The 12,627-nt window shown below is 42.7% G+C and overlaps 1 protein-coding gene across 1 annotated transcript; it reads left to right on the top strand.

Moving 5' to 3' along the window:
- Positions 1-3,506: 3,506 nt before the first annotated feature.
- LOC144391953 (uncharacterized) lies at positions 3,507-9,680 on the top strand. Its single transcript, XM_078098005.1, has one exon. It carries the CDS (start codon positions 4,201-4,203, stop codon positions 9,031-9,033), a length of 4,833 nt encoding a protein of 1,610 aa, XP_077954131.1. The 5' UTR covers positions 3,507-4,200; the 3' UTR covers positions 9,034-9,680.
- The last annotated feature ends 2,947 nt before the right edge of the window (positions 9,681-12,627 follow it).

Here is a 12,627-nt window from a genome sequence, read left to right as displayed (position 1 = left end):
ATGCAGAGTTGTAGATGTAGAGATGTAGATGTAGAGTTGTAGAGAGTTGTAGATGTAGAGTTGTAGATGTAGAGATGTAGAGTTGTAGAGAGTTGTAGATGTAGTGATGTAGAGAGTTGTAGATGTAGAGATGTAGAGAGTTGTAGATGTAGAGTTGTAGATGTAGAGAGTTTTAGATGTAGAGAGTTGTAGATGCAGAGTTGTAGATGCAGAGATGTAGATGCAGAGATGTAGATGCAGAGGTAGAGATGTAGAGTTGTAGAGAGTTGTAGATGTAGAGATGTAGAGTTGTAGATGTAGAGATGTGGAGAGTTGTAGATGTAGAGTTGTAGATGTAGAGTTGTAGATGTAGAGATATAGAGAGTTGTAGATGTAGAGTTGTAGAGATGTAGAGTTGTAGATGTAGAGTTGTAGATGTAGAGATGTATATGTAGAGATGTAGAGAGTTGTAGAGTTTTAGATTTGTAGATGTAGAGTTGTAGATGTAGAGAGTTGTAGATGTAGTGATGTAGAGAGTTGTAGATGTAGAGAGTTGTAGATGTAGAGATGTAGAGAGTTGTAGATGTAGAGTTGTAGAGAGTTGTAGATGTAGAGTTGTAGAGAGTTGTAGATGTAGAGTTGTAGATGTAGAGAGTTGTAGATGCAGAGAGTTGTAGATGTAGAGAGTTGTAGATGCAGAGATGTAGATGCAGAGTTGTAGATGCAGAGTTGTAGATGCAGAGATGTAGATGTAGAGTTGTAGATGTAGAGTGTTGTAGAGTTGTAGAGAGTTGTAGATGTAGAGATGTAGATGCAGAGTTGTAGATGCAGAGTTGTAGAGTTGTAGATGCAGAGTTGTAGATGTAGAGATGTAGATGCAGAGATGTAGATGCAGAGATGTAGATGCAGAGATGTAGATGCAGAGTTGTAGAGATGTAGAGAGTTGTAGATGTAGAGATAGAGTTGTAGATGTAGAGTTGTAGATGTAGAGATATAGAGTTGTAGATGTAGATGCAGAGATGTAGATGCAGAGATGTAGATGCAGAGTTGTAGAGATGTAGAGAGTTGTAGATGTAGAGATAGAGTTGTAGATGTAGAGTTGTAGATGTAGAGATATAGAGTTGTAGATGTAGAGATATAGAGTTGTAGATGTAGAGTTGTAGATGCAGAGTTGTAGAGTTGTAGATGCAGAGTTGTAGAGTTGTAGATGTAGAGATGCAGAGTTGTAGAGTTGTAGATGCAGAGTTGTAGATGCAGAGTTGTAGATGTAGAGAGTTGTAGATGTAGAGATATAGAGTTGTAGATGTAGAGTTGTAGATCCAGAGTTGTGGAGTTGTAGATGCAGAGTTGTAGAGTTGTAGATGTAGAGATGCAGAGTTGTAGATGCAGAGTTGTAGAGTTGTAGATGCAGAGTTGTAGATGTAGAGATGTAGATGCAGAGTTGTAGATGCAGAGATGTAGATGCAGAGATGTAGATGCAGAGTTGTAGAGAGTTGTAGATGTAGAGTTGTAGATGTAGAGATAGAGTTGTAGATGTAGAGATATAGAGTTGTAGATGTAGAGTTGTAGATGCAGAGTTGTAGATGTAGAGATGTAGATCCAGAGTTGTAGATGCAGAGTTGTAGAGATGTAGATGTAGAGTTGTAGATGCAGAGTTGTAGATGTAGAGATGTAGATGTAGAGTTGTAGAGAGTTGTAGATGTAGAGATGTAGAGTTGTAGATGCAGAGTTGTAGATGTAGAGATGTAGATGCAGAGTTGTAGATGCAGATATGTAGATTCAGAGATGTAGATGCAGAGTTGTAGAGAGTTGTAGATGTAGAGATAGAGTTGTAGATGTAGAGATATAGAGTTGTAGATGTAGAGTTGTAGATGCAGAGTTGTAGATGTAGAGATGTAGATCCAGAGTTGTAGATGCAGAGTTGTAGAGATGTAGATGTAGAGTTGTAGATGCAGAGTTGTAGATGTAGAGATGTAGATGTAGAGTTGTAGAGAGTTGTAGATGTAGAGATGTAGAGTTGTAGATGCAGAGTTGTAGATGTAGAGATGTAGATGCAGAGTTGTAGATGCAGATATGTAGATTCAGAGATGTAGATGCAGAGTTGTAGAGAGTTGTAGATGTAGAGATAGAGTTGTAGATGTAGAGATATAGAGTTGTAGAGTTGTAGATGCAGAGTTGTAGAGATGTAGATGTAGATGTAGAGTTGTAGATGTAGATGCAGAGTTGTAGATGTAGAGATGTAGATGTAGAGTTGTAGAGAGTTGTAGATGTAGAGATGTAGAGTTGTAGATGTAGAGATGTAGAGTTGTAGAGAGTTGTAGATGTAGTGATGTAGAGAGTTGTAGATGTAGAGAGTTGTAGATGTAGAGATGTAGAGAGTTGTAGATGTAGAGTTGTAGATGTAGAGAGTTTTAGATGTAGAGAGTTGTAGATGCAGAGTTGTAGATGCAGAGATGTAGATGCAGAGATGTAGATGCAGAGGTAGAGATGTAGAGTTGTAGAGAGTTGTAGATGTAGAGATGTAGAGTTGTAGATGTAGAGATGTGGAGAGTTGTAGATGTAGAGTTGTAGATGTAGAGTTGTAGATGTAGAGATATAGAGAGTTGTAGATGTAGAGTTGTAGAGATGTAGAGTTGTAGATGTAGAGTTGTAGATGTAGAGATGTATATGTAGAGATGTAGAGAGTTGTAGAGTTTTAGATTTGTAGATGTAGAGTTGTAGATGTAGAGAGTTGTAGATGTAGAGTTGTAGATGCAGAGTTGTAGATGTAGAGTTGTAGATGCAGAGGTAGAGATGTAGAGTTGTAGATGTAGAGTTGTAGATGTAGAGATGTAGATGTAGAGTTGTAGATGTAGAGATGTAGAGAGTTGTAGATTTGTAGATGTAGAGAGTTGTAGATGTAGAGTTGTAGATGTAGAGAGTTTTAGATGTAGAGAGTTGTAGATGCAGAGTTGTAGATGCAGAGATGTAGATGCAGAGATGTAGATGCAGAGGTAGAGATGTAGAGTTGTAGAGAGTTGTAGATGTAGAGATGTAGAGTTGTAGATGTAGAGATGTAGAGAGTTGTAGATGTAGAGTTGTAGATGGAGAGAGTTGTAGATGTAGAGATGTAGATGTAGAGTTGTAGATGTAGAGATGTAGAGAGTTGTAGATGTAGAGATGTAGATGCAGAGATGTAGATGCAGAGATGTAGATGCAGAGTTGTAGAGAGTTGTAGATGTAGAGATAGAGTTGTAGATGTAGAGATATAGAGTTGTAGATGTAGAGTTGTAGATGCAGAGTTGTAGAGTTGTAGATGTAGAGATGCAGAGTTGTAGATGCAGAGTTGTAGATGCAGAGTTGTAGAGATGTAGATGTAGATGTAGAGTTGTAGATGTAGATGCAGAGTTGTAGATGTAGAGATGTAGATAGAGAGTTGTAGATGTAGAGATGTAGAGTTGTAGATGTAGAGATGTAGAGTTGTAGAGAGTTGTAGATGTAGTGATGTAGAGTGTTACGTACAGTGCTATAAGGGAATAGATATGGTGTTCTTTTTTTGTGTTGTTGGTTTGTGTTTTTGTCTCCCCCTTCTGTTTCCATTCTCTCACTTCACAGATGTGCACACCTGGTCCCCCTCATCCAATCACCACACCTGTTCCAGATCTCCCATCAACCATTCCTTTTTATATAGTCAATGTTTGTTTTCAGGGGGGAAAGGGCTATTTTGTGTTGAGCTGGGCTCTCGGTTGGAAGAGCACTGTCTTGTGGTAGTTGTGGTAATATCTTTTGGTGGTGTGCACAGGGTCAATGAGGACAGGTAAGATACTCCGGGGTTTACATATTGCATACACGTAGGTGTACCTGTTGTTAGTACCCTAGGCTAGAGTGAGCACCACCCACTGTACTTTTGGGTGCTAAGCACCGGTCAATGAGGGGCGGTTTGTTTAGGTTCTTTTCTTTGGTGCCACTGAAAGTCCTTGTTGATCCCTGTGTTGCACTTTTGCAAAATAAATACTTTTTTGTTACATTTTGTGTGGTGGATTTGTGTGGCTGGCGCCTCACTTGCTTTGACCTGTTGCCCTTATGTTGCGCTCCAGGTCGAGCCACCAGGGAGCGTAACATAAAATGGGGGCTCGTCCGGGATCTGTTGATCCTTAATAAGCAACAGGTTGGATGAGTGTTGGTGTGCAGTACACACGTCAAATAGGCTGGTAGTATTGGTTAATTTGAGTTAAAGACAACATGAGCATGTTTGATCTTCAGGGTTTTCTTGATGATCCTTCTGTGGAGCAGATTGATCACTGCACAAAAAAGGATTTGTATGCCATTGCGGCACATTTTGGATTTGCATTTTCACCAGTTCTGCTAAAGGCAGAGTTAAAGGAAGCGGTTGTAAATATGTTGGTAAGCAAAAAAGTGCTTGGTACGGACAGCAGTGCGACTGCTAATGAGGCCGCTGTCTCACATTCCTTGTCTTCTAGCGCAGAGGACAGTTGTGAGGAAGAGGTAGTTGATGGAGGGCTGGTTGCGGATAAACCCGTTCCTTTAGATGAGGCCCCTGATTTCGATCTGAAGCCTCCTCGTACAGTGCCCCGATTTTCTCCGTTTTCCTCACCTAAGGTAAGCGATGAGGCCCGCCATAAGCTACGCCTAGCACGTTTGCAATTTGAGGCGCAGGAGAAAGAGCGGGATGCAGAATATAGTCACAGGTTGGCTATTCGGAAGATGGAGTTGGGAATTGAGGCGGAAAGAATGGCATTAGAAATAGCAGCAGAGAAAGAGGTGAAGCTAAAGCGCCTAGAACTAGAAGCTGCTGCTGCTGCTTTGAGTATAGCTCACTCTCCTAACCCTAATAGGTCCATCCACCTGGATCCCTCCGCTCCTACAAGAGGTTTTGAGGTGAGCAGAAATATTGTGTTGGTCCCTCAATTTCGTGAGGCGGAAGTAGACTCTTATTTTACTGCTTTTGAGCGAGTAGCTACCTCACTGGAATGGCCAAAAGAGGTCTGGTCAATACTGCTTCAGTGTAAGCTGACAGGGAAGGCACAGGAGATTTTAGCTGCACTACCTCTGGAAGATAGTTTGTGTTATGAAACAATTAAGACTGCTGTGCTTCGTGCCTACGAACTAGTGCCTGAAGCATATCGACAAAAGTTCAGAACATTAAAAAAATTGTCTAGCAAAACATTTGTTGAGTTCGCCCGCGAGAAGGAGACTCTGTTTAATAGATGGTGCAAGGCGAGCAACGTGACTAATTTTGACACTCTGTCTCAATTGGTTCTCATCGAAGAATTCAAGAATAGTCTGTCTGATCGAATTGTGACGTATCTCAATGAGCAAAAGGTGGAGACATTAGCGCAGGCTGCGGTGCTTGCTGATGAGTTTGTGTTATCACACAAACAAACGTTTGGAACTCTCCGATATGAGAGTAGGTCTTTTACTCCTTCTGCCTCGGCTAGAATGCAGTCTAGTCCGCCACGGCCATTGCCACTCCGCTCCACTGAGGAACGAGAGTGCTTCTACTGTCACCAAACGGGTCACATAAAGAATGACTGTTTTATGCTGAAACGCAAGCTGTCACAGCCAAGCAAACGACCAAAAGAGGTTGGTTTAGTGCGTGCGTTGGTGGCTCCAGTGTCGATGGAGATGGAGGGTGATACTCTGGAACCTTGTTATGAACCATTTATCTTGGACGGCCTGGTTTCCCTCAGCGCAAATTCGTTGAACCAGCGTCCAGTGCGCATACTTAGAGATACGGGCGCCGCTCAGTCTTTCATATTGTCAGACGTGTTACCCTTTTGTGATGACACTTTAAGTGGCTCTAGTGTGCTTGTGCAAGGCATTGAAATGGGGTTTGTGGCTGTGCCTCTCCATGAGATACATTTAGCCTGCGACCTAGCAAATGGAGTGTTTAAAGTGGGGGTACGCCCGTCTTTGCCCGTTAGAGGCATCACATTTCTGCTAGGGAATGACATCGCTGGTGGTAAAGTTATGCCAGTTTTAGAAATTCTAGAACGACCTGAGATCTTGCAGCCTGATGTGTTGGCTCAGGACTTCCCTGAAGTGTTCCCTGTGTGTGTGGTCACCCGTGCTCAAGCACGTAGCTTGGGTGAAGCAGTTGTTTTGTCGGATACTCTGTTCGCGACTGAGTTGAATGGCCAGACTGTTTCCCCTGTGTTTCCTCAGTCTGCTGCTGAGCCGAGTGTCCAGCCTAAGGTTCAGTGTGATCCGTCCACCAAAGAGACACCTAGGTTGCCCATGGTTCGAAGTAATCTAATTGCTGCTCAGAAGGAGGACATTACTTTAGCCAAGTGTTTTGCTGCGGCTCTTGCTCCGGAGAGCGCTAAAAATAAAGAAATAGATTATTTTATGGAAAATGATCTCCTGATGCGGAGATGGAAATCTCGCGTGGATTTGGATAATGGGAGGAGTAATGTTAGTCAAATTGTTGTTCCTACACAGTACCGACAGTCTGTTTTATCTCTGGCTCATGAACATCTCTGGTCTGGTCATCTAGGTATTACGAAGACCTATGACCGAGTGCTGCGACAATTCTTCTGGCCAGGTTTGAAGAGGGATGTGTCTTTGTTTTGCCGTACATGCCATGTATGTCAGGTCACGGGGAAGCCTAATCAGGTTATTAAGCCTGCGCCTCTTCACCCGGTCCCGGCTATGGGGGAACCGTTTGAGCATGTATTGGTGGATTGTGTTGGCCCTCTGCCAAAAACGAAATCTGGCAACCAGTTCCTATTAACTATAATGTGTGTAGCTACCCGGTACCCTGAAGCTATCCCTCTTAGGAGTATAACAGCTAAGGCAGTAGTTAGGGCCCTGATCAAGTTCTTTTCTACTTTCGGCCTCCCTAAGATCGTGCAAACCGATCAAGGTACCAACTTCCTTTCGGGTATTTTTGAGCAGGTGTTAACATCACTGTCAATAGCACACAGAGTCTCGAGTGCTTATCACCCGGAGTCGCAGGGGGCACTTGAAAGATGGCATCAGACGTTTAAGTCAGTGTTGCGCAAATATATCATGGACAGCGGTAGGGAATGGGATGATGGAGTCCCCTTGGCTTTATTTGCAGTTCGGGAAATAGTGCAAGAGTCACTAGGTTTTAGTCCAGCAGAGCTGGTATTTGGCCACACAGTTAGAGGACCGTTAAGGGTGTTAAAGGATCAGCTAACAGGAGAGGGTTCGCCCACCCAGCGAAACGTGCTGACCTACGTGAGTCGCTTCCGAGAACGACTGCACGAGGCTTGCAGTATCGCTAAGGAAAGTCTCTCTGTTGCACAGCAGGGTATGAAGCGGCAGTTTGATAAAAAAGCACTTCCACGTTCTCTTCAAACAGGTGACTTGGTTTTAGTGTTGCTGCCTATTCCAGGTACTTCAATGAGTGCTCGATTTTCTGGCCCTTATACTATTGACAGGAGGTTGAGTGATACTGACTACGTTGTCAGGACTCCTGATAGAAGGCGGAAAACCAGAGTTTGTCATATAAACATGTTGAAAAAGTATTACACTAGAGGCGATGTCCAGCCTGAGACTCGCAGTGTACCTCTTGTAGCCACTGTTGCGGTGTCAGCTGTGAGTCCTAACACCGCAAATGACGAGGATGGCCTGAGTTTGCGCAATGCTCAGCAACAGACTCCTCGGTTGTCAAACTCAGAAATGTTGTTGAAACTTCCGTCCTTAATGTGTCATTTAAGCAGGGAGCAGGAAGCTGACCTACTCTGCCTTATCTCAGAGTTCCCCTGTCTGTTTGGAGATGTGCCTACCCGCACTACGGTGCTAGAGCACGACATCGATGTAGGTGAGTCCAGACCTATTAAGCAGCACCCGTACAGAGTAAATGCATACAACAGATCTCTGATGAAAAAAGAGGTTGATTATTTACTGGAGAATAACTTTGCACGACCCAGCTCCAGTCCATGGAGTTCTCCGTGCTTATTGGTTCCAAAGCCTGACGGTACTGTCCGATTCTGCACAGATTATCGTAAGGTAAACCATGTAACGGTGCCTGACTCATTTCCTATGCCCCGCGTAGATGATTGCGTGGATACCATAGGATCCGCTCGCTATGTCACAAAGTTGGATCTATTGAAAGGTTATTGGCAAGTTCCCCTTTCACCAAGGGCTTCTGCCATCAGTGCTTTTGCAACTCCTGATAATTTTGCGCAATATTTCGTGATGGCTTTCGGGATGAGAAACGCTCCGGCCACTTTCCAGAGGTTGGTGAGTAGTGTGTTCAGTGGTGTGCCTAACTGTACGGCATATTTGGATGATGTGGTAATACACTCGTCAGAGTGGACTGCTCATGTGGACTCTCTAAGAACAGTGTTTCAGCGACTAGCGGATGCATCTCTGACACTAAACCTTGCAAAATGTGAGTTTGGAAAGGCAACTGTGACCTACTTGGGTAAACAGGTGGGCGGAGGCCAAGTGCGACCCTTGGAGGAAAAGATCGCAGCAATCACGTCTTTTCCAGTACCCACCACTCGGCGGGAATTACGGCGATTCCTCGGAATGACTGGTTACTACAGAGGGTTCTGTAGGAACTTCTCTTCCGTTGTAGCCCCGATGACTGACTTGATCAGTCCATTGGTAAAATTTGTCTGGTCAGATATGTGTCAAATCGCTTTTGAATGCTGTAAAGCGCTATTATGTAATGCCCCGGTACTAAGTGCTCCTGATTTCAATAAATCTTTTTCCATTGAAGTCGATGCGAGCTCTATTGGTGCTGGGGCAGTTCTAACTCAGATGGATTCTGAGGGTTTGGTCCACCCTGTGGGATTCTTTTCAAAGAAATTCAATAGTGCCCAAATGCGCTACTCGACCATAGAACAGGAGACGTTGGCTTTGCTGCTCGCGCTCCAATTTTTTGAGGTTTATGTTGGGTCTAGTGCGGAGCCTGTGATGGTTTACACGGACCACAATCCGCTGGTGTTTCTGCATCGCATGCACAATCACAACCAACGACTAATGCGTTGGTCCTTGATTATCACCAATTACAACCTGGTGATCCACCACAAAAAGGGCACCGAAAATGTGTTTGCAGACGCTCTGTCCCGGGTGTAACCATTGTGGGTTAGTGGTTGCTAAGTTTTGTTTGGCCTTTATTTTTTTCTGGATTTGACTTCAAGCTGGGTTTAACCCATGAACTGAGGTATCGTCAGCCACGGGCTGACTCTTTATGGGGGGGAGTGTTACGTACAGTGCTATAAGGGAATAGGTCTACAGATATGGTGTTCTTTTTTTGTGTTGTTGGTTTGTGTTTTTGTCTCCCCCTTCTGTTTCCATTCTCTCACTTCACAGATGTGCACACCTGGTCCCCCTCATCCAATCACCACACCTGTTCCAGATCTCCCATCAACCATTCCTTTTTATATAGTCAATGTTTGTTTTCAGGGGGGAAAGGGCTATTTTGTGTTGAGCTGGGCTCTCGGTTGGAAGAGCACTGTCTTGTGGTAGTTGTGGTAATATCTTTTGGTGGTGTGCACAGGGTCAATGAGGACAGGTAAGATACTCCGGGGTTTACATATTGCATACACGTAGGTGTACCTGTTGTTAGTACCCTAGGCTAGAGTGAGCACCACCCACTGTACTTTTGGGTGCTAAGCACCGGTCAATGAGGGGCGGTTTGTTTAGGTTCTTTTCTTTGGTGCCACTGAAAGTCCTTGTTGATCCCTGTGTTGCACTTTTGCAAAATAAATACTTTTTTGTTACATTTTGTGTGGTGGATTTGTGTGGCTGGTGCCTCACTTGCTTTGACCTGTTGCCCTTATGTTGCGCTCCAGGTCGAGCCACCAGGGAGCGTAACATAGAGAGTTGTAGATGTAGAGATGTAGAGAGTTGTAGATGTAGAGATGTAGAGTTGTAGAGAGTTGTAGATGTAGTGATGTAGAGAGTTGTAGATGTAGAGATGTAGAGAGTTGTAGATGTAGAGTTGTAGAGAGTTGTAGATGTAGAGTTGTAGATGCAGAGAGTTGTAGATGCAGAGAGTTGTAGATGTAGAGAGTTGTAGATGCAGAGATGTAGATGCAGAGTTGTAGATGCAGAGTTGTAGATGCAGAGATGTAGAGTTGTAGATGTAGAGTGTTGTAGATGTAGAGATGTAGATGCAGAGTTGTAGATGCGGAGTTGTAGATGCAGAGTTGTAGAGATGTAGAGAGTTGTAGATGTAGAGTTGTAGATGTAGAGATAGAGTTGTAGAGTTGTAGATGTAGAGATATAGAGTTGTAGATGTAGAGATGCAGAGTTGTAGATGTAGAGATGTAGATGCAGAGTTGTAGAGTTGTAGATGCAGAGTTGTAGAGTTGTAGATGTAGAGATGCAGAGTTGTAGATTCAGAGTTGTAGAGTTGTAGATGCAGAGTTGTAGATGCAGAGATGTAGATGCAGAGATGTAGATGCAGAGTTGTAGAGATGTAGAGAGTTGTAGATGTAGAGTTGTAGATGTAGAGATAGAGTTGTAGATGTAGAGTTGTAGATGTAGAGATATAGAGTTGTAGATGTAGAGTTGTAGATGCAGAGTTGTAGAGTTGTAGATGCAGAGTTGTAGAGTTGTAGATGCAGAGTTGTAGAGTTGTAGATGTAGAGATGCAGAGTTGTAGATGTAGAGATGCAGAGTTGTAGATGCAGAGTTGTAGAGTTGTAGATGCAGAGTTGTAGATGTAGAGATGTAGATGCAGAGTTGTAGATGCAGAGTTGTAGAGAGTTGTAGATGTAGAGTTGTAGATGTAGAGATAGAGTTGTAGATGCAGAGTTGTAGATGCAGAGTTGTAGATGCAGAGATGTAGATGCAGAGGTAGAGATGTAGAGTTGTAGAGAGTTGTAGATGTAGAGATGTAGAGTTGTAGATGTAGAGATGTAGAGAGTTGTAGATGTAGAGATGTAGATGTAGAGTTGTAGATGTAGAGATGTAGAGAGTTGTAGATGTAGAGATGTAGATGCAGAGATGTAGATGCAGAGTTGTAGAGAGTTGTAGATGTAGAGTTGTAGATGTTGAGATAGAGTTGTAGATGTAGAGATATAGAGTTGTAGATGTAGAGTTGTAGATGCAGAGTTGTAGAGTTGTAGATGTAGAGATGCAGAGTTGTAGATGCAGAGTTGTAGATGCAGAGTTGTAGAGATGTAGAGTTGTAGATGTAGATGCAGAGTTGTAGATGTAGAGATGTAGATAGAGAGTTGTAGATGTAGAGATGTAGAGTTGTAGATGTAGAGATGTAGAGTTGTAGAGAGTTGTAGATGTAGTGATGTAGAGAGTTGTAGATGTAGAGAGTTGTAGATGTAGAGTTGTAGAGAGTTGTAGATGTAGAGTTGTAGAGAGTTGTAGATGTAGAGTTGTAGATGTAGAGAGTTGTAGATGCAGAGAGTTGTAGATGTAGAGAGTTGTAGATGCAGAGATGTAGATGCAGAGTTAGAGATGCAGAGTTGTAGATGCAGAGATGTAGAGTTGTAGATGTAGAGTGTTGTAGAGTTGTAGATGTAGAGAGTTGTAGATGTAGAGATGTAGATGCAGAGTTGTAGATGCAGAGTTGTAGATGCAGAGTTGTAGAGATGTAGAGAGTTGTAGATGTAGAGTTGTAGATGTAGAGATAGAGTTGTAGATGTAGAGTTGTAGATGTAGAGATATAGAGTTGTAGATGTAGAGTTGTAGAGATGTAGAGAGTTGTAGAGTTGTAGATGTAGAGATAGAGTTGTAGATGTAGAGTTGTAGATGTAGAGAGTTTTAGATGTAGAGAGTTGTAGATGCAGAGTTGTAGATGCAGAGATGTAGATGCAGAGGTAGAGATGTAGAGTTGTAGAGAGTTGTAGATGTAGAGATGTAGAGTTGTAGATGTAGAGATGTAGAGAGTTGTAGATGTAGAGTTGTAGATGTAGAGAGTTGTAGATGTAGAGTTGTAGATGTAGAGATGTAGAGAGTTGTAGATGTAGAGATGTAGATGCAGAGTTGTAGATGCAGAGATGTAGATGCAGAGTTGTAGAGAGTTGTAGATGTAGAGTTGTAGATGTAGAGATAGAGTTGTAGATGTAGAGATATAGAGTTGTAGATGCAGAGTTGTAGATGTAGAGATGTAGATGTAGAGTTGTAGAGAGTTGTAGATGTAGAGATGTAGAGTTGTAGATGCAGAGTTGTAGATGTAGAGATGTAGATGCAGAGTTGTAGATGCAGAGATGTAGATGCAGAGATGTAGATGCAGAGTTGTAGAGAGTTGTAGATTTAGAGTTGTAGATGTAGAGATAGAGTTGTAGATGTAGAGATATAGAGTTGTAGATGCAGAGTTGTAGAGTTGTAGATGCAGAGTTGTAGATGCAGAGTTGTAGATGCAGAGTTGTAGATGCAGAGTTGTAGATGCAGAGTTGTATTTGCAGAGTTGTAGATGCAGAGATGTAGATGCAGAGATGTAGATGCAGAGTTGTAGAGAGTTGTAGATTTAGAGTTGTAGATGTAGAGATAGAGTTGTAGATGTAGAGATATAGAGTTGTAGATGCAGAGTTGTAGAGTTGTAGATGCAGAGTTGTAGATGCAGAGTTGTAGATGCAGAGTTGTAGATGTAGATGCAGAGTTGTAGATGTAGATGCAGAGTTGTAGATGTAGAGATGTAGATGTAGAGTTGTAGAGAGTTGTAGATGTAGAGATGTAGAGTTGTAGATGTAGAGATGTAGAGTT

The sequence above is a fragment of the Gasterosteus aculeatus genome, unplaced genomic scaffold, assembly GCF_964276395.1.
Source record: "Gasterosteus aculeatus unplaced genomic scaffold, fGasAcu3.hap1.1 HAP1_SCAFFOLD_22, whole genome shotgun sequence".
NCBI classification, from domain to species: domain Eukaryota; kingdom Metazoa; phylum Chordata; class Actinopteri; order Perciformes; family Gasterosteidae; genus Gasterosteus; species Gasterosteus aculeatus.
This window is presented reverse-complemented; position numbering and strand designations above follow the sequence as displayed.